The sequence below is a fragment of the Chiloscyllium plagiosum genome, chromosome 50 (genome assembly GCF_004010195.1).
Source record: "Chiloscyllium plagiosum isolate BGI_BamShark_2017 chromosome 50, ASM401019v2, whole genome shotgun sequence".
NCBI lineage: Eukaryota > Metazoa > Chordata > Chondrichthyes > Orectolobiformes > Hemiscylliidae > Chiloscyllium > Chiloscyllium plagiosum.
In genome coordinates, this window is record NC_057759.1 from 5,832,102 (window position 1) to 5,854,090 (window position 21,989).

General features: G+C 43.4%; 1 protein-coding gene across 1 annotated transcript; it reads left to right on the top strand.

The window, feature by feature from the left end:
* Positions 1-1,103: 1,103 nt before the first annotated feature.
* LOC122544502 (soluble guanylate cyclase 88E-like) lies at positions 1,104-21,514 on the top strand. Its single transcript, XM_043683737.1, has 5 exons — positions 1,104-1,268; positions 4,548-4,704; positions 11,501-11,610; positions 19,485-19,510; positions 21,499-21,514. The coding sequence occupies exons 1-5, from the start codon at positions 1,104-1,106 to the stop codon at positions 21,512-21,514; spliced, it is 474 nt and encodes a 157-aa protein (XP_043539672.1).
* The last annotated feature ends 475 nt before the right edge of the window (positions 21,515-21,989 follow it).

Sequence of the window (21,989 nt, forward strand, 5' to 3'; positions counted from 1 at the left end):
CATGCCTGGCATATAGGAAGATGGTTGTGGTGTTGGAGATCAGTCATTGCAGCTCCAGAACATCTCTGCAGGTGTTCTTTGGGACAGTGTTCTAGGCCCAACCAGCTTCAGCTGCTTCATCAATCACCTTCCCTTCATCACCCGGTTAGAAGTGAAGATGTTCGCTGAGGAATGCACAATAGTCATCACCATTCACAACTCCTCAGTACATGCCCAAATGCAGCCAGACATGGGCAATATCCAGGCTGAGGCTGAATAGTAGCAAGAAACATTTGCACCACACAAATATGTGGTAATGATCACCTCCAACATGTAACCTTTGCCCCATGACATTCAAGGGCCTTACCATTACTGAATCCCCCATGATCAACATCCATTCACCAGAAACTTAACTGGACTAGCCACATAAACACAGTGACCAACTACAACAGCAGGTCAGAGGCGAGGAATACAGCGATGTGTAACTCACCTCCTGACTCTCCAAAGCCTGTCCACCATCTCCAGGGCACAGGTCAAGAAGGTGATGGAACACTCCCCAGTTGCTTGGATTGGTGCAGCTCCAACAATGTTCAAGGTACAAAGAAGCCCAGCTGATTGGCACCACCACTGAAGCAGTAGTGTGAACCTCTTACCTGCATGAATTCACCAAGGCTGCTTAGACCTTCCAAACCCTTGACCACAATCATCTAGAAGGACAAAGGGCCACAGACAAAGGGGAACACTACCCCCTGCAGATTCCCATCCAAGCCCATTACCATCCGTTTCAGGAACATAGTGTTGTTCCTTCAGTGATAGTCGGTAAAAATCCTGGAACACCGTCCCTAAAAGCACCATGATCCTGCCTGCAATGCATGGAATGCAGCAATTCAAGAAGGCAACTCCTCAGGAAAACTCGAGATGGGCAATAAATGTTGACCAGCCAGAAACACCGCACCTCATGAATTAATCAATAATAAAAATAATCTGTTCAAAAGCCTGCATCAGAGGCAAATAGAGAGTATTTGAGAGTCAAAAATACAATGGAAGTTAGAGAGATAGTGAACAGAAAGACAGAGAGTGAGATTCGGCTGTCTCAAGGTTCCTGAATGTATTGTCTAATTGTGATGGTTGTCCTTTTGCAGGTATTCCCAGATGTCACTATCCTGTTCAGTGATGTGGTTGGTTTTACTCGGATTTGCAGTCACATCACGCCAATGCAAGTGGTTTCTATGTTGAACACGATGTATACACTGTTTGACACCCTGAGTGAGAAGCACAGAGTCTTCAAGGTTAGTGTTAATAATGGGGGAGTACTGCACAACAATCACATCAACTGCATCATGAAACCACGAAAAATCTTCATTCCAAAACAGCACTCTGCTACTGCAAACCAAAAGCAACTTTCTTTTAAGCAGTTAGGACAGATTCCTGCCTGAGGTCCTGCAATTCATGCGACACTCCTAAATCATTATACCCCTCACTTGGTCACAACGAGGTTAACTTAACACAAGACATCCCTTCCCTCGTGGATACCTTTCTTGGTTTCAATGTAACTTATCTTTTAAAAGATAACCAGGGTGTGGAGGAGTGAGTTTATTAGTTACTAAAATTATGAGGAAAAATAATAATTGGATTCATACAGATTAGAAATGAGAAATGAGGAAACTCATAGCAGCTTTAATGAAGAAAGACAAATCAATCTTTGACTTGTCCATGTGGAATAGAAAGTGAAATGTGTGGTCATTGCATGAGGGATTTCAGGAGTGCTGACCTTGTCAGCTGAACCATTCATAAATCATTGAATTATACAATCCCTACAGTGTGGAAGCAGGCCATTTAGCCTATTGAGTCCACACTGACCCTCCAACAAGCATCCCATTTAACCCACCCCCTATAACCCTGTAATTCCCAAAGCTAATCCACCTAGCTCAGGTCACTGTTGATCTAGGGTTTTGGCCAAGTTGGCTAGATGGAGTTGTCCTGTTTTCTTTTTGACAGTGGTTTTGATGCCTTCCAATAATCAATGAGAAAAAGAGACTTTGTCTTTTATCTTCAAACATGTAAGTATCAAGTGGATATTCTTCATCTGTGACCTTCACAGCAGACACTAGCTCAATAGAATTGGAACAACAGGCAAGCCCTCCGAGACCATGCTGCAGTCAGTTTTGAAACTGCTTGTCATGTGTAGTTTTGGAACCGGAGAACAAAACACGTCAAGGCCACAGTAATCTTCTCCCTTGCCTCCTTCAGTATCCTGGGATATATTCATTCATGGATATTGTTTAAAGCACCCAACATCTCTTTCTTAATATCAACATGCCCTAGAATAGCAACATGCTTCTCCTAATCTTACCCTCATCCACCTCCTTCTCCTTGGTAAATAGTGTTGTATTAAGGTTTTCACTCACTTCCTCTGGCTCCACACATAAATTCCCTCCTTTGTCCTATAGCTACTTTCTTGTTCCTGATGAATGTACATCATGGCTTGGAATCTTCCAGAATTCCAATTTTCAAGGTCATTTCATGGCCCCTTTTACCTGTCCTTATTCCTTGCTTAAGGTCTTTATATTCCTCAAGGACCTCCTCTAATTTCAGCTTGCTAAATCTTACATATGTTTTTTTTTCTTTTGAACTAAACGTTTAATATCTCTTGTCATCTAACGTTCCCAAATGTTGCTATCCTTCGCTTTCATCCTCACAGGAAATGCTGGTCTCAAATTCTGATTGTCTGGCCTTTAAAAGATACCCACATGTCAGATGTGGATTTACTCCCAAAAATCCACCCCAATCTAATTTCTTCAGTTCCTGCCTAACACTCTCATAATTAACTTTCAGCCAATGTACAACACCTCATCTTCTGCCTACAGCCCGGACTCAACAGCGAGTTCTCCAATATCACATAGCTTCCCTTCTCATCCCCCGACTCCCTTCCTAGCCCCACCCATTTCTCTGACTGGCACTTCCAGCTATCAACTGGGTTAATTCCTCCCATCGACCAACCAGATCGTACCCTGTACTCATGTTCACCAATCCCCACCTCACTGTCCCTCCCTCTCCCCAACCAAAACCCTCCTCCACCCACTTTATCTGCAGTTCCCCTTACACCAACTCCCAGTCCTGAAGAAGGATTACACCTGAAATGTTGACTTCTCCACCTCCTGATGCTGTTGCCTGCTGTGTTCTTCCTGCTTGTCTACAGCAAAGTTAACATTCACCCAAGGACCAGTCTTATTCTTATCTATAATTATCACCACTACCCCAAAATGCTCCCTCACTATAATTTTGCTCACCTAGCCAGATTTATTCCCCAAAACAAGATCTATTACAGCTCCTTCCCAGTTGGACTATTTCCATATTGTTTCAAGGAACCTTCCTGGGTGCACCGAACAAATTCTGCCTCATCTAAGTCCCTGGCAGTAAGGATGTCCCAGTCAATGTTGGGTAATTTTAAGTCCCTCACTACAACAAACCCTAAAAACTCTATTGATTTTATGTTTCCCTGATCTGCCTGCATATCCCACTGACTTTTGGGAGGCCTACAGTATAACTCCATCATAGTGAATGCCCCTTTCTTATTCCTAACGTTCAACCAAAGTACTTTGCTGGATGGGCCCTCCATGATGTCATCTCTTCGTGTAGCTCTTTAATGAGTCATGCATCTCCCCAATGACTTTTACATCTTTTTCATCCACATCTGAAACAAATAAACCTTGGAAGATTAAGCTGCCAGACCTGCCCTTCTTTCAACCAAGTTTCACATCGTAGTCCCATATATTAATCCAGGCTCTATCTGTTGTACTCCACACATTATAATAAATACACTTCAGACTGCCAGGCCCATCATGTTCATTACTCTAGTCCTGCCTGTTCACTGACTTGATTGAACCTCTACTGCTCCTCAATCACTCCACTTGCTGATGTACTGCTCTGATTCCCACCCCTTGCCACACCAGTTTAAACCCAACAAACACCAACAAGCCTCCCTGCAAGTATATTGGTGCCCCCACCTGTTTAGGTGGGGACCAGTAACCGAGTCAATTTCTGTAAAGGAATACCTGAAAGCACCCCCTTCAAGCTGGGGTTAAATTCTAATCTGTACAGTATTAATGAAAGCATCATCATGACCTCAGTCTTGCATTTATTGGTTGTTAGCTTGTCTCAGTGGATAACACCCTCACCTCCCAGATCATAGACTTAGAATCATAGAGGTCTACAAGTGAAATATTTCCTTCATTTCTACTGTCTCCAGACCCCCTTGTAATTTTATAGTCTGCAATTAAATCTCTCCTTAGCTTCTTGTGTTCTGAAGAAAATTAGGTCAGTCTTTCCCAGACTTTCTCATCACAAAAATTCTCCAGTTCCAGCAACACCCAGGTAAATTTCTATCAAACGCTCTTGAATCCAATCACACCTTTCTGACTGTGGTCTGACTGAGTTTTATACAGTTTCAGTAGTTCACCTCCCCATCTGACATACCCTGCACTTACAGATGACACCAGGGGAGAGGATGTAATGGGTCAAGTTCAGAGATTAACGCTTAGGATATGTTTCTAACCCAATGTGTACAGGTTGAGACGATCGGAGATGCATACATGGTTGTTGCAGGAGTCCCAGAAAAAACTAAATATCATGCCCACAACATCTGTGACATGGCTCTAGACATGGTTCGGTCAATAGATCACCTCAAAGATCCATCCACTGGGAATAACATCCAAATCCGTGTTGGTGAGTCCCACAGTGCAGGGAAAAAAGGATTACTGTGAAGTAGGAAGCACTGGTTGGTGGGAGTGGAAAATTGGAAATTATCTTAGGAATTGATGGGAATGCGAGAGTGTTAGGAAAAATTGGTGGTCAATGGGAGTAGGAAGTGTTGGGAATGATATTTGGGATTGCAAATGCTTGATGGTGGTGGTGATAATTGGTGGGAATCAGAATACTGGGAACTATTAGCGGGAATATTTTGAGGCACTGGGAATATTGATAATAATACATGGAAGTGCAGATAGTATGTGTGAGCCCAGCCAAAAGGTAGGAGTGAGGATAACAGGTGATATAGAGGATGTTCGATGGGTGTGGGAATTTTGATGGAAGTAAGAATTCTTACTGGGGATGAGAAATGCTGAGAATGATAGGTGACAGTTGGAACGTTTATTGGGAATGGAATGTTGGGAATGTTAGGAGGAAGTGAGTTAATTGGTGTGAATGTGGATAACAGGAGGACATATGGACAAGAGGTGGTATAGAAACATAGTAAATACGTGTAGGAGTAGGCTATTCAGCCCTTTGAGCCTGCTCAACCATTCAACATGATCATGGTTGATCATGCAATTTTTGTATGCCATTCCGACCCCCACCCCCCCTACTCCTTGATCCCTTTAATCACAAGTGCCAAGTCCAGCTCCCTCTTGAACTAATGAACTGGCTCCAACAGCTTCCTGTGGGAGAGAATTCGACAGGTTCACAACTCTCTGAGTGAAGAAATTCTTCCTCATCTCAGGCCTGAATGGCTTACCCCTTATTCTTAGACTGTGATCCCTAGTTCTGGACTTCCCCAACAACGATAACATTCTCCCCCCATCTAGCCCTCCCAATCCCATTAGGATTTTATATGTTTCTATGAGATCCCCCCTCATTCTTCAAAATCCAGTGAGTGCAAGTCCAGTTGATTCAATCCTTCATATGTGATGTTGCGGATGGTTTAAACTAATATGACAGGGAGATGGGAACTAATAAAACAGGGAGGGGGAGAGAAGTAAAGTGGGGACAGAAACAAAGGACAGAAAAGGGAAAAAGCGAATGTGGAAGGCAGAGAAACCAGATAAAAATCAAAAAGGGCCACATTTCACAATGATTCTAAAAGGGCAATAAATGTCAAGTAAATGAGCCTGAAGGCTCTATCTCTCAATGCAAGGAGCATTTGTAATAAGATGGAAGAATTAACTGTGCTGACAGTTATTAATAAATATGATGTAATTGGGATCTGAGACCTGGCATCAGGGTGACCAAGGATGGGAACTCTATGTCAGGGTTATTCAATTTTGAGGAAAGATGGCAATGGGAGGTGGGGTAGTGTTGCACATTAAGGAGGAGATTAACACAATAGTAAGGAAAGACATTAGCCTCGACGATGTGGAATCTGTATGGGAGGAGCTGCGGAACACCAAAGGGATGAAGATGTTGGTGGGAATTGTGTACAGACTAGCAAACAGTGGTTTTGAGGCATCAAACAAGAAATTAGAGATGTGTACAGTAAGAGTACAACAGTTATGGGTGACTTCAATCTACATATTGATTGGACTAACCAAACTGGCAGCAATGCAATGGAGGAGAATTTTGTGGAATGTATGAGAGTTGGCTTCCTCAACCAATATGACAAGGAACCAACTGGAGAACAAGTCATCCTAGACTGGGTATTGTGTAACGAGAGGGGATTAATTAGCAACAAAATCCTTGAGGGAAGAGAGACCAAAATATGGTAGAATTCTTCATTCAGGTGGAGTGCAACACAATTAAATCTGAGACTAAGGTCCTGAACTTAAAGAAAACTAATTTTGGTGGTATGAGGCATGCATTGGCTGGGGTAAACTGGCTAAGGATACTTAACGGATTAGTGGTGGATAGGCAATGGCAGGCATTTACAGAACACATGGATGGACTTCAATAATTGGACATCCCTGTCTGGTGTAAGGTGGCCTAACCATGGCTAACAAGGGATATCAGGAACAGTGGTAAAGCCAAAGCATATAAATTGGCCAGAAAAAGCAGCTAACACAACAACTGGGAGAAATTAAAAATTCAGCAGAGGAAGTCAAAGTGTTTAATTCGGAAAGGGAAAGTAGAATACAATAGTCAGCTTACGGAAAATGTACAAACTGACTGCAAAAGCTTCTGTACATAGGTGAAGAGAAAAGGGCTGATAAAGACAACTGCAGGTCCCTTACATTTAGAATCAGGTGAATCATAATGGACAACAAAGAGATGGCAGACCAGTTGAGCAAGTACTTTGCATCTGTCTTTACGAAGGAAGACACAGGTAACTTTCAGGAAATGCTAGGGGTCAGAGGGTCAAGCATGAAGGAGGAACTGAGAAAATCCTTATTAGTCAGGAAATGGAATTGGGGAGATTGATGGGATTAAAACCCAATAACTCCCCAGAGCCTGATGCTCTGCATCCCAGAGTATTTTATGAAGTGGGAGTATTTTAGTGGGTGGCACGGTGGCACAGTGGTTAGCACTGCTGCCTCACAGCACCAGAGACCCGGGTTCAATTCCCGCCTCAGGCGACTGACTGTGTGGAATTTGCACATTCTCCCCGTGTCTGCGTGGGTTTTCTCTGGGTGCTCCGGTTTCCTCCCACAGTCCAAAAATGTGCAGATTAGGTGAATTGGCTATGCTAAATTGTCCGTAGTGTTAGGTGCAGGGGTAAATGTAGGGGAATGGGTCTGGGTGGGTGCGCTTCGGCGGGTCGGTGTGGACTTGTTGGGCTGAAGGGCCTGTTTCTACGGTGTAAGTAATCTAATCTAATCTAGAAGTGGCCATAGAAATAACAGATGCATTGGTGACCATTTTCCAGCATTCTGTAGACACTGGAAGTGTTCCAATGGAATGGAGGGTAGCTAATGTAAATCCACTCTTTAAAAAAGGAGGCAGAGAGAAAATGGGGAATTTTAGATCATTTAGCCTGACATTGGTGAGGAAAATGGTGAAGTCAATTACTAATGAATTAATAACTTATAATTTGGAAATTAGTGACAGAATTTGTCCAAGTCAGCATCAATTCACTAAAGGGAAATCATGCTTGACAAATCTTTTGGAATTTTTTGAGGATGTGACTATTAGAGTGAATTAGTAGATGTTGTGTATCTGGACTTGTGAAAGGCTTTTGGCAAGATTCTACACAAGAGATTAGGAAGGAAAATTAAAGCTCATGGTGTCAGAGGTAATATATTGACATGGATGGAGAACTGGCGGGCAGGCAGAAAGCCGAGAATTGGAATAAACGGGTCCTTTTCAGAGTGATAAATGGGATACGGGTCCTTTTCAGAGTGGCAGGCAGTGATAAGTGGGATACTGGGACCTCAGCTGTTCACAATATACATTAATGATTTGGATGAAGGAATTGAGTAATATATCTCCAAATTTGTAGATGACACTAAACTGGGTGGCAGTGTGTGCTGTGAGGAGGCTGTTAAGAGGCTGCAGGGTGACTTGGACAGACTGGCTGAGTGGGCAAATATTTGGTAATTGCAATGTAATGTGGACAAATATCCACTTTGGTCACAAAATCAGGAATGCAGATTTTTATCTGAATGGTGGCTGTTTAGGAAAAGGTGAGGTGACAGTGGCTGAAGGTTGACATGGAGGTGCAGCATTCTGGATCAGTGGTGCTGGAAGGGCACAGCAATTCAGGCAGCATCCGAGGACAGGCAAAATCGACGTTTCGGGCAAAAGCCCTTCATCAGGAATAAAGGCAGAGAGCCTGAAGCGTGGAGAGATAAGCTACCCTCTCAGGCAACATGTTCCATATTTGACCCATCCCCTGGGTAATTTGCTTTTCCATCAGATCCTCGCGAAATGCTTCATTTTTCACTTTAACCTTAATTCAATTGGTCTAAGACATGCTTCAGGCTCTCTGCCTTTATTCCTGATGAAGGGCTTTTGCCCGAAACGTCGATTTTGCCTGTCCTCGGATGCTGCCTGAATTGCTGTGCTCTTCCAGCACCACTGATCCAGAATCTGGTTTCCAGCATCTGCAGTCATTGTTTTTACCCCATGGAGGTGCAGCAGGCAATGAGGAAAGCTCATGGCATGCTGGCCTTCATTCTGAGAGGATTTGAGTATCAGAGTAAGGATATCTTGCTGCAGTTATACAGGGCTTTGGTGAGGCCACACCTTGAGTATTGTATTTTGGTCTCCTAGTCTGAGGAAGGACATTCTTGCAATTGAGAGAGTCCCCAGGGCTGTGTGATCAGTTCATCCTGCTGACACACGACTGTGCAGCGATGCATCGGTTGAATCACATCATCAAGTTCGTGAATGATATGACTGTAGTGGATCTCAGCACGAACAACGACTCAGTGTAAGGAGAGGAGGTGCAGCAGCTAACAGACTCGTACAAAGTGGACAAGATGCAAGAGATGGTTGTTGACTTCAGGAGGGCACGGAGCAACCACTCTCCACTGGGCATTGATGGCTCCCCCATGGAGATCGTGACGAGCACCAAATTTCTTGGCGTACACCTGGCGGAGAATCTCACCTGGATCCTCAACACCAGCTCCATAGCCAAGTAAGATAAGCAGCATCTCTATTTTCTGTGCAGGCTGAGGAAAGCCCACTTCCCACCTCCTAATTCTCACCACATTCTACAAAGCGTTTATTCAGAGCATCCTGAGCTGGTTCGGGAATTGCACCATCTTGGAGTGTAAGATGCTACAACGGATAGTGAGGACAGCTGAGAAGATCTTCGGGGTCTCTTTTCCCTCCATTACTGACATTTACACCGCACGCTGCATCTGAAAGGCTCAGAGCATTGTGGAAGACCCCATGCACCCCTCACACAGATTCTTCTCCCTCCTGCCATCTGGCAGAAGATACCGGAGCGTTCGGTCTTTCATGGCCAGGCTGTGCACCAGTTTCTTCCCCATAGCCATCAGGCTCCTTAACACAGTATGAGTGGACACTTTCCCATCTGTCATTCTTTGAAACGATTAGAAAAATGTCTATTATTTATCATTTTGCTATTACACTGTAACTTACATGTTTCAATTTTTTTTAGATTTAGATTACTTACAGTGTGGAAAAGGGCCCTTTGGCCTAACAAGTCCACACCGACCCTCTGAAGAGTAAGCCACCCAGACCCATTCCACTACATTTATCCCTTCACCTAACACTAGCACGGCCAATTCACCTAACCTGCACATTTTTGGACCGTGGGAGGAAACCAGAGCATCTGGAGGAAACCCATGCAGACACGGGGAGAATGTGCAAACTCCACACAGACAGTTGCTTGAGGCAGGAATTGAACCCAGGTCTCTGGCGCTGTGAGGCAGCAGTGCTAACCACTGTGCCACTGTGCCACCGTGCCACCCAAAGTGTTTTGCACTTCTTATGCACTTTGTGCTGTGTATGATTGTGTAATTTGTGCTGTCCATGTAGCTCCCTCAGTTTTGGAGGAATGCTGTCTCGTTTTTACTGTATCAGTTATATACAGTACAAATGACAAGTAAAAAGCTGCTCTACTCTATTCTTCTCCACCGAAGGTTCACCAGACTGATTTGCAGGATGGCAGGACTGACATATGAGGAAAGATTGGGTTGACTGGGCTTGCACTCACTGGAATTTAGAAGAATGAGGGGGGAGCTCATTGAAACATACAAAATCCTGATGGGATTGTATAGGCTAGATGGGAAGAATGTTCCTGATGTTGGGGAAATCCAGAACTCAAGGTCACAACATAGGGGGCAAGTCATACTGGACTGAGGATCTCTTCACTCATAGAGTTGTGAACCCGTGGAATTCTCTCCCACAGGAAGCTGTTGGGTTGAGTTCATTATATATAGTCAAGAGGGAGCCGGACATGGCGGGGAGGGTGAGAATGGGACACTTGGATTTCATGATCATCCATGATCATATTGAAGGGCCTATTCCTGCACCTATTTTCTGTGTTTATCTGCTGACTGTGACATTATAGTTCAATTTCCTTCTACTTTGTCCTTGTGCCTTCAGCAGCTGCAGTAGTTCATTCCTCATCCGACTGCCTTACCTCGTTGTTAATTGCCCTTCCCACCAAAGTCCAGTACTCACCAAAACCTATAGTTAATCCTCCAGCAGCACTTCAACCGCAAACCAGCTCTTCTCAAAATGGTCACTCCACTATAGCTTGCCACTTTTAATTCACTCCTGGGCAGCCGCTGGTTGCTGAGCAGATTCCTTTCAGAATCCTCGTCCTCCTCCTCTATTGCTTCTCAGCAGTGCTCTCTGTTGGATGCTTTTGTACTGTTCATTGACAGCAGCTCTCCTGTGCTCTCCTCCTTGGTCATGTTGACTGAGCCATCGCCTCCCAGAATCCTCCTCAGTTGCCTCTCAGCAGCACCGTCTGTTGATCAAAGAATGTTTGGTAGGAGTGGGAATTCTTAGCGAGAGTGGGGAATGCTGGGAATGATAGTGGGAGTGGGAATGTTTGGTGGGAATGGAAATGTTAGGAATGGTAGGTGAGAGTGTGAATAATAGGTGGTATTGGAAATGTTTGGTGGAAGTTGAATTGCTGGAAATGATTGGTAGGAGTGGCCATGATTGATGGGAGTGGGACTGTTGGTAATGATTGGTGGGAGTGGGAATGTTTGGTGGAAGATGGAATGTTTGGTGGAAGAGGGAATGTTGGGAATGATAGGAGTGTCGATGATAGTTGGCATTGAGGATGTTTGATGAGAGTTGGACTGATTATCGGAAGTGGGAATGTTGGGAATGAATGCTTGGAGTTCCACCGAGTTCCAACCTCACTTCCTTTTGTCTTGCTGACTAGGTATCCACTCTGGGATGGTAGTAGCAGGGGTGGTGGGTCACAGGATGCCACGGTTTGGACTGTATGGAGACACTGTCCACACTGCATCAGCCATGGAAAGTAATGGCAAGGTAAGTCTTCAGCATCTCGAACAAGGAAATACAATGTGTAACCTGTCCTTGCAATGTAGCCCTTTTAACTTGATATCACTTTGGATAGTCTGCACTGTCCCCTCTCCCAGGCATGTCCATCCTTCCTGAACTGCTGTGTCGACATGTGAATACTGTACTGTTCTGTTTCTGAACACTTAAGTCTCTTTGTGTTCAATGTTATGATTGCATCTAATGGCAATACTGAACAAGTCAGGTCTCAGTGTGCAATCTGGCTTTACAGGTCTTAAGTATTATTTTGTCTGTTTGATTACCATGTTAGTCAGTCATTGAATGCATTCACAAGAGGCTGCCAATGTACTTTTAACAAAAGAGCATATGTTTATTACACAAAAAAGAAAAAAAATTGTCAAAACTAAAAATATATATATAAAAAATAATAATTTTGAAAAACTTATCTTAAATAAAAAGAAAGATTCAACCTACTTTCCCAGAATACCCTTCACAGACCAGTGAAGTGTTACCCTTATTCGTCACTCTAAAGCTTGTATGATTAACGAGGTCACCAGTGTTTTGTTTCTGTGACTTGCTGCACATTCACCAGATTTGACTCTCTTTGTCTCTCCTTAGCACACAGGGACTAGACACTAACTCATTGACTTTTCTCATTGAAGTCTGAGGAAAAAAAAACAGGGCTTTTGCCAGTTACTTTGTTATTTTGTGCATCTTTCAATATGGATCTATTCTTCTGAACTGAATCTGCTTCTGTCTCTCTCTAGATTAGAATTCTTAACTGAGTAAACAGTTCAGCAATTATCTACCAGATAGCTTGTCCACTCATTTTGTAAAATATTTTTTATAGGCTGGAAAAATTCCATGATAACCCATATTTTTGCTTCACTAGGTGCTATCTTGCCTTGACCCAAACGTAACACAAAATATTTTTTATTCCAAATAGAATGATTTTACATTGATAAAGTCCATCCAAGTGTTACAAAAGTTGACACATCTCTGGCTCAATCAGTGAATGGAACTTGCCAGTTTCCTTTCACAAACAAATTGTTGTAACAAAACAATTTTCTAATTTTCTCAATATAATTCTCCAATTGTGGAATCAGATATGAATTCACTCTCATTAGGATGCTGACTTTGCATTAATCCCATGCACACTTGCTATGACTCAGCTGGTAGTATTGGCAGGATCACAGTAGGTGAGCTCCAACTACTGTGACTCAGGGTAATAATATCATTGTCCATTATGAACTCAATCTCTTCTCTCATTGAGCTAAATGCTCAGGTCCGTTTGGGATGGGCAATAAATGCTGACCTAGTCAACAATATTCACATGCCATCCACTAATTTAAATAGAGTCTATAAGGGCATATTTCTTTAATGAAAAACACATCCCTACATTAACTTCATCTACAGCTGAAATTTATCTCCTGGCCTATTTACAAAATGTGATTAGTGAGTACATAAAAACTTATAGAAGTCATTTTGATAGTTTTTGGGAGAATAGTTTGCAGTCTTAAACACTTCTGTATTATCCAATCTGAGTGAACAAAGAACAAAGAAGAACAAAGAAAAGTACAGCACAGGAACAGGTCCTTCGGCCCATGAAGCCTCTGCTGCCACATGACACCTTTCTATTCTAAAATCATTTTGCCTCCACATGGTTCCGATCCTTCTATTCCCATGCCTATTCGTGTCTCTGTCAAGATGCCTCTTAAGCGTTGCCATTGTATCTGCTTCTATCACATCCTTTGTCAACACATTCCAGGCCTTAACACCTTTTGTGTTAAAAAAGAACTTGCCTCTCATATCTCCTTTAAATTTTCCCTCTTCTGTCCTATGAAAACAATTGATAAACGTTCACGGAATACAGGGAGAACTAGCTATTTGGATACAGAACTGGCTCAAAAGGTAGAAGACAGAGGGTGGTGGTGGAGGGTTGTTTTTCAGACTGGAGGCCTGAGACCAGTGGAGTGCCACAAGGATTGGTGCTGGGCCCTCTACTTTTTGTCATTTATATAAATGATTTGGATGCGAGCATAAGAGGTACAGTTAGTACATTTGCAGATGACACCAAAATTGGAGGTGTAGTGGACAGTGGATAATCTGACAGTTATCTCAGATTACAACAGGATCTTGACCAGATGGGCCAATGGGCTGAGAAATGGCAGATGGAGTTTAATTGTGAAGTGCTGTATTTTGGGAAAGCAAATCTTTGCAGGATTTATACACTTAATGGGCTAGGGAGTGTTGCTGAACAAAGAGACCTTGGAGTGCAGGTTCATAGCTCCTTGAAAGTGGAGTCGCAGATAGTGAAGAAGGCATTTGGTATGCTTTCCTTTATTGGTCAGATGATCGAGTACAGGTGTTGGGAGGTCATATTGCGGCTGTACAGGACATTGGTTAGGCCACTGTTGGAATATTGTGTGTAATTCTGGTCTCCTTCCTATCAGAAAGATGTTGTGAAACTTGAAAGTGTTCAGAAAAGATTTACAAGGATGTTACCAGGGTTGGAGGATTCAAGCTATAGGGAGAGGCTGAACAGGCTGGGGCTGTCTTCCCTGGAGCGTCGGAAGCTGAGGGGTAACCTTATATAGGTTTACAAAATTATGAGGGGCATGGATAGGGTTAAATAGGCAAAGTGTTTTCCCTGGGGTCGGGGAGTCCAGAACTAGAGGGCATAGGTTTAGGGTGAGAGGGGAAAGATATAAAAGATACCTACGGGCAACGTTTTCATGCAGAGGGTGGTATGTGTATGGAATGAGCTGCCAGAGGAAGTGGTGGAGGCTGGTACAATTGCAACATTTAAGAGGCATTTGGATGGTTATATGAATAGGTAGGGTTTGGAGGGATATAGGTCGCGTGCTGGCAGGTGGGACTAGATTGGGTTGGGATATCTGGTCGGCATGGATGGGTTGGACCGAAGGGTCTGTTTCAATGCTGTACATCTCTATGACTCTATGACTCTAATTGATACTTCAACGATGGGAAAAAGACTATTCTATGCATGCTTCTCATAATTTTGCCCCACTGCTTCCAATGTTCAAGTGAAAACAAATCAAGTTTGTTCAATCTATCCTCATGGCTGATACCCTCCAAATCAAGCAACACCCTAATAACCCTTGTCTATATCCTCTCAAAAACTTAGGTAGTGTGGCAACTAGGAGTGATGCAACACTCCAAGCGTGGCCTAACTGAAGTTCTATACAACTGCAACATGACTTGTCAATTTTTATACTCATTGTCCCAATTGATTTAGGCAAATGTCTTCTTGACCACCTTATCTACTTGTGGGTAACTCAATCAGATTTCTGAGACATGACCTCGCATGCACAAAGAAATCCTGCCTATTTCTAATAAGCCCACATATTTCCAAATGTGAGTAAATCCTGTTCCTCAGAATTTTCTTCAATAATTTCCCTACCACTGATCTGAGGCTCACCAGCCTGTAATTTCTTGGATTGTTCCTGTTCCCCTTCTTAAACAAAGCAACAATATTGGGTATTCTCCAGTCTTCTGGGACCTCTCCTGCAAAGAGTTTATAAAGGTTTCGTACAAGGCCCCAACAGTTTCTTTCCTTGCCCCCCTCGGAATTCTTGTATGGATCCCATCAGGTCCAGAAGACTTGACTACGGACTTGACTACCTAATGTTTTTCAAAACACTTAACACCTCCTCCCTTTTTACATTGCATGCCTTAGAAAATGAAAATACTTATCTTGAGACTCACCTCCTTCTCCTTTATGACGTGGAGATGCCGGTGTTGGACTGGGGCAGACAAAGTCATAAGTCAGACAACAACAGATTATAGTCCAACAGGTTTGTTTGAAATAGGACCATAAAACCATAAGGCATAGGAGCTGAAATTAGGCCATTCAGCCCATCAAGTCTGCTCTGTCATTCAATCATGGCTGATAAGTTTCTCAATCCCATTCTCCTGCTTTCTCCCCCATAATCCTTGATTTCCTGAAGAACCTATCCATCTCAGTATTAAATATACTCAATGATCTGGCCTCCACAGCCTTCCGGGGCAATGAATTCTGTAGATTCACCAATCTCTGGCCAAAGATATTTCTCCTTATCTCCATTCTAAAAGGTCTTCCCTTGACCCTTATCTTACTCAGCAACCTCTTGTGTGGCACCTTGTCAAAGGCCTTCTTGAAATCCTGGGAGATAACATCCATTGGCTCACCTTGGTGTAACCTGCTTGTTACTTCCTCAAAGAATTCTAGCAGATTCCTCAGGCATTACCTCCCCTTGATGAAACCATGCTGACTTTGCCATATTGTACCATATCCTTTCAAGTATTCAGAAATCTCATCCTTCACAATGGATTCCAGGTTAGGCTAATCAGGTCTGTAATTTTCCATCTTTTGCCTTACCCCCTTTTTAAACAGGGGTGTCACATTAACAATTCTCCAGTCCTCTGGGACTCTTTCTGATTCTAGAGATTCCTAAAAGTTCACCACTAATGCTTCAGCTATCTCACTTAGAACTCTGGGGTGTACTCCATCTAGTCCACTTTCAGGCCATTCCATTTTTCTAGCACCTTCTCCTTGGCGATGGCCAACTTACTTGGCTCTGCTCCCTCACTCTCTTGAATTTTTGGGATATTACTCATTTCTTCCACCATGAAGACTGATGCAAAGTAATTATTCAGTTGCTAGCCATTTCTTTGTTTTCCACTACTATCTCTTCAGCATCATTTTCCAGCAGCCCAATGTCCAAGTTTGTCTCTTTTTTGCCCTTTATATTACTGCCTAACTTACCCTCATATTTAATCCTCTCCCTCCTTATTTCGTTTTTTATTGCCCTCTGTTGGTCTTTGTAAGCTTCCCAATCCTCTGGTTTCCCACTGCCCTTTGCCACATTATATGCTTCCTCTTTTCCTTTTATGCTATCCCTGACTTCCCTAGTCAGCAATGGTTGCCTCATCCTCCCTGTACCATGCTTCTTTTATCTCAGGATGAATCTCTGTTGTGTCTCCTGAATTATTCCCAGAAACTCCTGCCATTGCTGTTCCACTGTCTTTCCTGCTGGGCTCCTCTCCCAGTCAATTCTATCCAGCTACTCCCTCATGCCTCTGTATTTGCCTTTATTCAGCTGTAATACCGTTACCCCTGATTCTATCTTCTCCCTCTCAAATTGCAGAGTAAATTCAATCATATTATGATCACTGCCTCCTCAGGATTCCTTCACCTTAAGCTCCCTTATCAAGTCTGCCTCATTGCACAAAACTAAATCCAGAATTGCCTGTTCCCTATGGGCGCCACACAAGCTGCTCCAAACAGCCATCTCGTAGACATTCCACAAATTCTTTTTCTTGCGAACCACTACTAACCCGATTTTTCCAGTTCACCTGCATATTGAAATCCCCGATGATTACTGTAGCTTTCCCTTTCCTATACATCTATTCTATCTCCTGGTGTATCTTGCACCCCAGCTCCTGACAACTGTTTGGAGGCCTGTACATTATTCCAACTATGTTTTATTTTATCTTTGCAGTTCCTCAATTCTACCCACACAGATTCTACACCATCTGACCCTACTTCATTTCTTACTATTGATTTAATTTAATTCCTTATTAATAAGGCAACCCCATCCCCTCTGCCCATTTGCTTATCTTTTTGATAGGATGTATATCTTTGAATAGTTAGCTCTCTTGCAGAATATGTCTCTGTGATGCCCACCACATCATATCTGCCAATTTCGATCTGTGCCAAGAGCTCATTTTTACCTTATTCCTTATACTGCGTGCATTCAGATATAACACTTTCATCCCTCTTCTCATTATCATTCATTTGTCCAGTGTGCTTAAAGTTTGATTGCTAACCCTTTCCATACCCTCTGTCATATTTGTGTCTGTGCTGGAGATTTTAATAACCTCTCCTGTGTTCTGCACTCTTACCTCCTCCTTTAATTTGGGTTTTCTAATTTCTCTAATTTCCCCCATCACTGAACCATCCCCCCCAACCCCACCACCAACCCCATTTAGTTAAAGCCCTGCATATAGCTGGAGTTATGCTATTCATTAGGACTCTGGTCCCAGCATGGTTCAGATGAAAACTGTCCCATCAGAACAGGTCCCTTCTTCCCCAGTACTGGTGCCAATGTCCCATGAGTTCAAACCCATTTCTCTCAAACCAATCTTTGAGCCAACCATTTACCTGCTTATTCTTATTGACCCTGTGCCAATTAGCTCTTGGCTCAGGTAGTAATCCATAGATTATCATATTCTTGGTTTACTTTCTAATTTAGCTCCTAGCTGTTCATACTCCCTTAGCAGAACCTCTGCCCTAGTTTTATCTATGCCATTACATATGTGGGAGCACGACCACTGGATCTTTACCCTCTCACTCCAAGTTCCTCTGTAGTCCAGATGAGCTATCCCAAACCCGAGCACCAGGCAGAAACACAACATTTGGTACTTTCAATCCTGGTCACAGAGAACAGTGTCTATGCCTATAGCTATACTATCCGCATTTACAACAACATTTCTCTTCTCCAGTCTCCACCACCATCTTGAATGGTTTCCTGCATCATGGTGCTGCTGTCAGTCGGCTCATTCTCCCTGCAGTTCCCATTCCCATCCACACAAAGACCAAAGCTCTTGAACAACAGGTGGAGCTGAGGCTCCTGCACCCTTCTCTCCCTCCTGGATCCCTCTACCTGTCTCACTGTCAGCCTGTCCCTGACCACTGGCTGAATTCGAGCTAGTCTAAGGGGTATGACTGTCTCCTGAAACACAGCGTCCAGGTAACTTTCCAGCTCCCTCATGTGTCGCAGTGTTTGAAGCTCAGATTCCAGCTCATCGACTCTGAGCTGGAGTTCTTCCAGCAATCAACAGTTACTGCAGACATGGTCAGTGGGAACCACAATGGTGTCCACCACCTTCCACATACAGAAACAAAACATCACCCGATCATCATCCTTATTTTACTTAATTAGTTTTTTAAATTTTTTTAACTGTTTTTGTATTGCTGTTTATGCAATTGTAACTAGTAAGTAAGTTGCAACCAATAAATTAACAAGATTCAATTTAATACAAATCCGAAGTTAGCAGACCCCTTAGTGGCCAATCAAATCACAGCCCTACTGCGACATTACTCTTCAGTTTCCCCCTCAGAATCAGAATCTCTTACCTTCCCAGGTTGCTCTCTGTTCACTCCCGCTCAGCTCTGGTCCCGAAGTTTCGGAGTGCTGCCCCTTCATGAGGTGAAGTGAAAGAGAAGCAGACACACACAGAATTTATAGGCAGAGAGATCAAAATATCATACCAATGGTGTGGCTGTAGTGTCGGCAGGGACAGGCCAAATAATAAGTCTCTGCAGGTGATCAAGAGTTTCAGGCGGTGTGAGTAAAGGGCCAATAGCTGAATAACTCTCGAAGGGGATGACCTATAATCCGATTAAATGAGACAGAGAGATAATTACAAAAAATTAAAAATAAGGTGGTGATGGAAACAAGCCAAAATACTGTAATGACAGTACAGTACAGTACAGTATAGAATAACATACTTACCATGTTATTCCAGTCATTTGGTTTGTCTCCAGCGCCACATAGTTTTTAATTCTTTATAATTATCTCTCTCCTTTACGAATACTGATACAAAGTATCTCACCCACTTTCTCTGGCTCTTCACAAAAATTCCCTCCTTTGTTCTTCAGTAGACTTACCTTTTATCTCGTTATACCTCTGCTCCTTATTTATGTATAAAATGCCCTGGGATTTTCCATAATTCTGTTCGCCAGGAACCTGCCATGGTCCTTTTTCACCCTCTTTACTCATTGTTTAAGTTCCTTCCTGCAATCATTATCTCCTTCAAGGGCTCAGTCTGTATTCAGTTTCCTAAACGTTATGTATGATTCCTTTTTCTTTTTCTAGATTGGAATGGTGCTGGAAAAGCACAGCAGGTCAGGCAGCATCCGAGGAGCAGGAAAATCAACGTTTTGGGCAAAAGCCCTTCATCAGGACTTTTTCTTTTTGACTAAGCACACAATTTCTTTTGTCATTCAAGATTCTTAAAACTTACCATCCTTATCTTTCATTTTCATAGGAAGAAGCTGTTCCTGAACTCTAATCAACTGGCTTTTAAAAAAATCCCACATGATAGGTGTGGATTTACCCAAACAACCACCTCCAACCTACATCCCCCAGGTCCTGCCCAATATTGTCATATTAAGCCTTCCGCCTACTTTAATACTTTCACCTTAGGACCTGGGTTCCCCAGTTGGACTATGCTTCAAGAAATCATCCTGGGTGCGCCGAACAAATTCCCCCCATCCAACCCCTGGCACTAAAGAAGTCCCAGTCAATATTGGGGAAGTTAAAATCATCCACCAAAACAACCCTGTTGTTTTTTTACATTTTTCTATAATCTCTCTACATCTCTGTTCCTCTATCACCCATTTGCTGTTGGAAGGCCCATTGTACAATCCCATCAAAGTGATTGTACCCTTCCAATTCCTGAGGTGTCCTCTCTCAATACAGCTGGGATAATCTCCCTTATTAAAAAATGTAACACCTCACCTCTTTTACGTTCTTCTCTACCTTGCCTGAAAAATCTAAATCCCAGAATGTAAAGCCGCCACTCTTGTCCCGTTCTGAAGCAAGTCTCTGCAGTAGATGCAATGTCAAAGTTACCTCAAGATTTCTAGCTCGAGTGCTGGTTGCTATAGTTGTGGGTATGTTCTCCGAGCTGGGAAGTTGATTTGCAGACATTTTGTCCTCTGTCTGGGTGGCGTCTTCAGTGCTTTGGAGCCTCCTGTGAAGTGCTGCTGTACTGTGCATTCTGGAATTTATTTGGTTCTGTTTCTGCTGCTTCTGGTTGTTTGTTGCAGTGGCTGGTATATGGGATGTAGGGCAACGTGCTTGTTGATGAAGTCTGTGGGTGAGTGCCCTGCTTCTCGCAATTCTCTGGCTGTCCTCTGTTGAGCTTGTCCAATGTTCATTGTGTTGTCCAAGTCGAATTTGTGGTCCTTTTCATCTGTGTCTATGGCTACTTGGGACAGCTGGTCGTGGCATTTAATGGTTAGTTGGTATTCATGGATGGAGATTGCTAGTTCATAGAATCCCTACAGTGTGGGAACCCCCGACCCTTCGGCCCAACAAGCCCATACTGGCCCTCCGAAGAGTAACGCACCCAGATCCATTCCCCAACCCTACCCTACATTTACTCTGACTAATGCACCTAACCTACACAACCTAACCAGGTGAATTGGCCATGCAAAATTGCCCGTAGTGTTAGGTAAGGGGTAAATGTAGGGGTATGGGTGGGTTACGCTTCGGCGGGTCGGTGTGGACTTGTTGGGCCGAAGGGCCTGTTTCCACACTGTAATGTAATGTAATCTAATCACTATGGGACAACTTAGGTATGGCCAATTCACCTAACCTGCATATCTTTGGACTGTGGGAGGAAACCAGATCACCTGGAGGAAACCCACGCAGACTCGGGGAGAATATGCAAACTTCACACAGGCAGTCGCCTGAGGTTGGAATCAAACCTGGGTACTGGCACTAAGAGGCAGCAGTGCTAATCACTGGGTCACCGTGCCACACTATGTCTGCCTGTTTGTCCTACACAGTGTTTAGTGCAGTCTTTGCATGGAATCGTGTAAATTACGTTACTCTTGCACATGATGGGTGTGGGGTCTTTTGTCCTGGTAAGGTGTTGAATGAGTGCAGCTGTCAGTTTATGAGCTGTCATGAATCCCAGTGTTCAGAGAAGTCTGGCTGTCAGATCCGAGACATGTTTTATGTAAGGTAACATTGCTAGTGAGTTAGATTGAGGCATGTCCTCGTCACGTTGTTTGTCTGTTAAGCATCTGTGGATGAAATTGCAGGGATATCTGTCCTTGGTGAATACTCTGTAGAAGTGTTCTTCTTGTTCCCTTTGTAGGTTGGGAGTGCTGTAGTGTGTTGTAGCCCTTTTGAACAGTGCAGCATCTCTTGTGTGTATTCGGGTGATTGCTGTTGCACATTGACCCGGACCCAATATATTGGCCAGTACAAAAAACACTTCCGGAACTGCCGACCAGAAGCAGCAGGAATGGAACCAAATAAATTCCAGAAGACACAGTACAGCAGTGCTTCACAGGAGCACTGGAGATGTCAGCTAGACAGAGGGAAGAAACATCTGTAAATCAACTTCCCAGCTCGGTGAACACACCCGCAATCACAATCAAAGTAATTTGTATTAATCCAAGCTGTCATATTCCTCACCTTGAAACAAATACACTTCAGATTCCCAGTCACGGGAATCTGAGGCGGCATGGTGGCACAGTGGTTAGCACTGCTGCCTCACAGCACCAGAGACCTGGGTTCAATTCCCGCTTCAGGCGACTGACTGTGTGGAGTTTGCATGTTCTCCCCGTGTCTGTGTGGGTTTCC

Excerpts from the sequence above, each read along its gene's own strand:
- LOC122544502 (XM_043683737.1), top strand. The coding sequence starts at position 1,104 with ATGGTTGTCCTTTTGCAGGTATTCCCAGATGTCACTATCCTGTTCAGT. Across the intron at positions 1,269-4,547 it reads AGAAGCACAGAGTCTTCAAG|GTTGAGACGATCGGAGATGC; the intron begins GTTAGTGTTAAT and ends CAATGTGTACAG. Across the intron at positions 11,611-19,484 it reads CCATGGAAAGTAATGGCAAG|ATTGGAATGGTGCTGGAAAA; the intron begins GTAAGTCTTCAG and ends TTCTTTTTCTAG.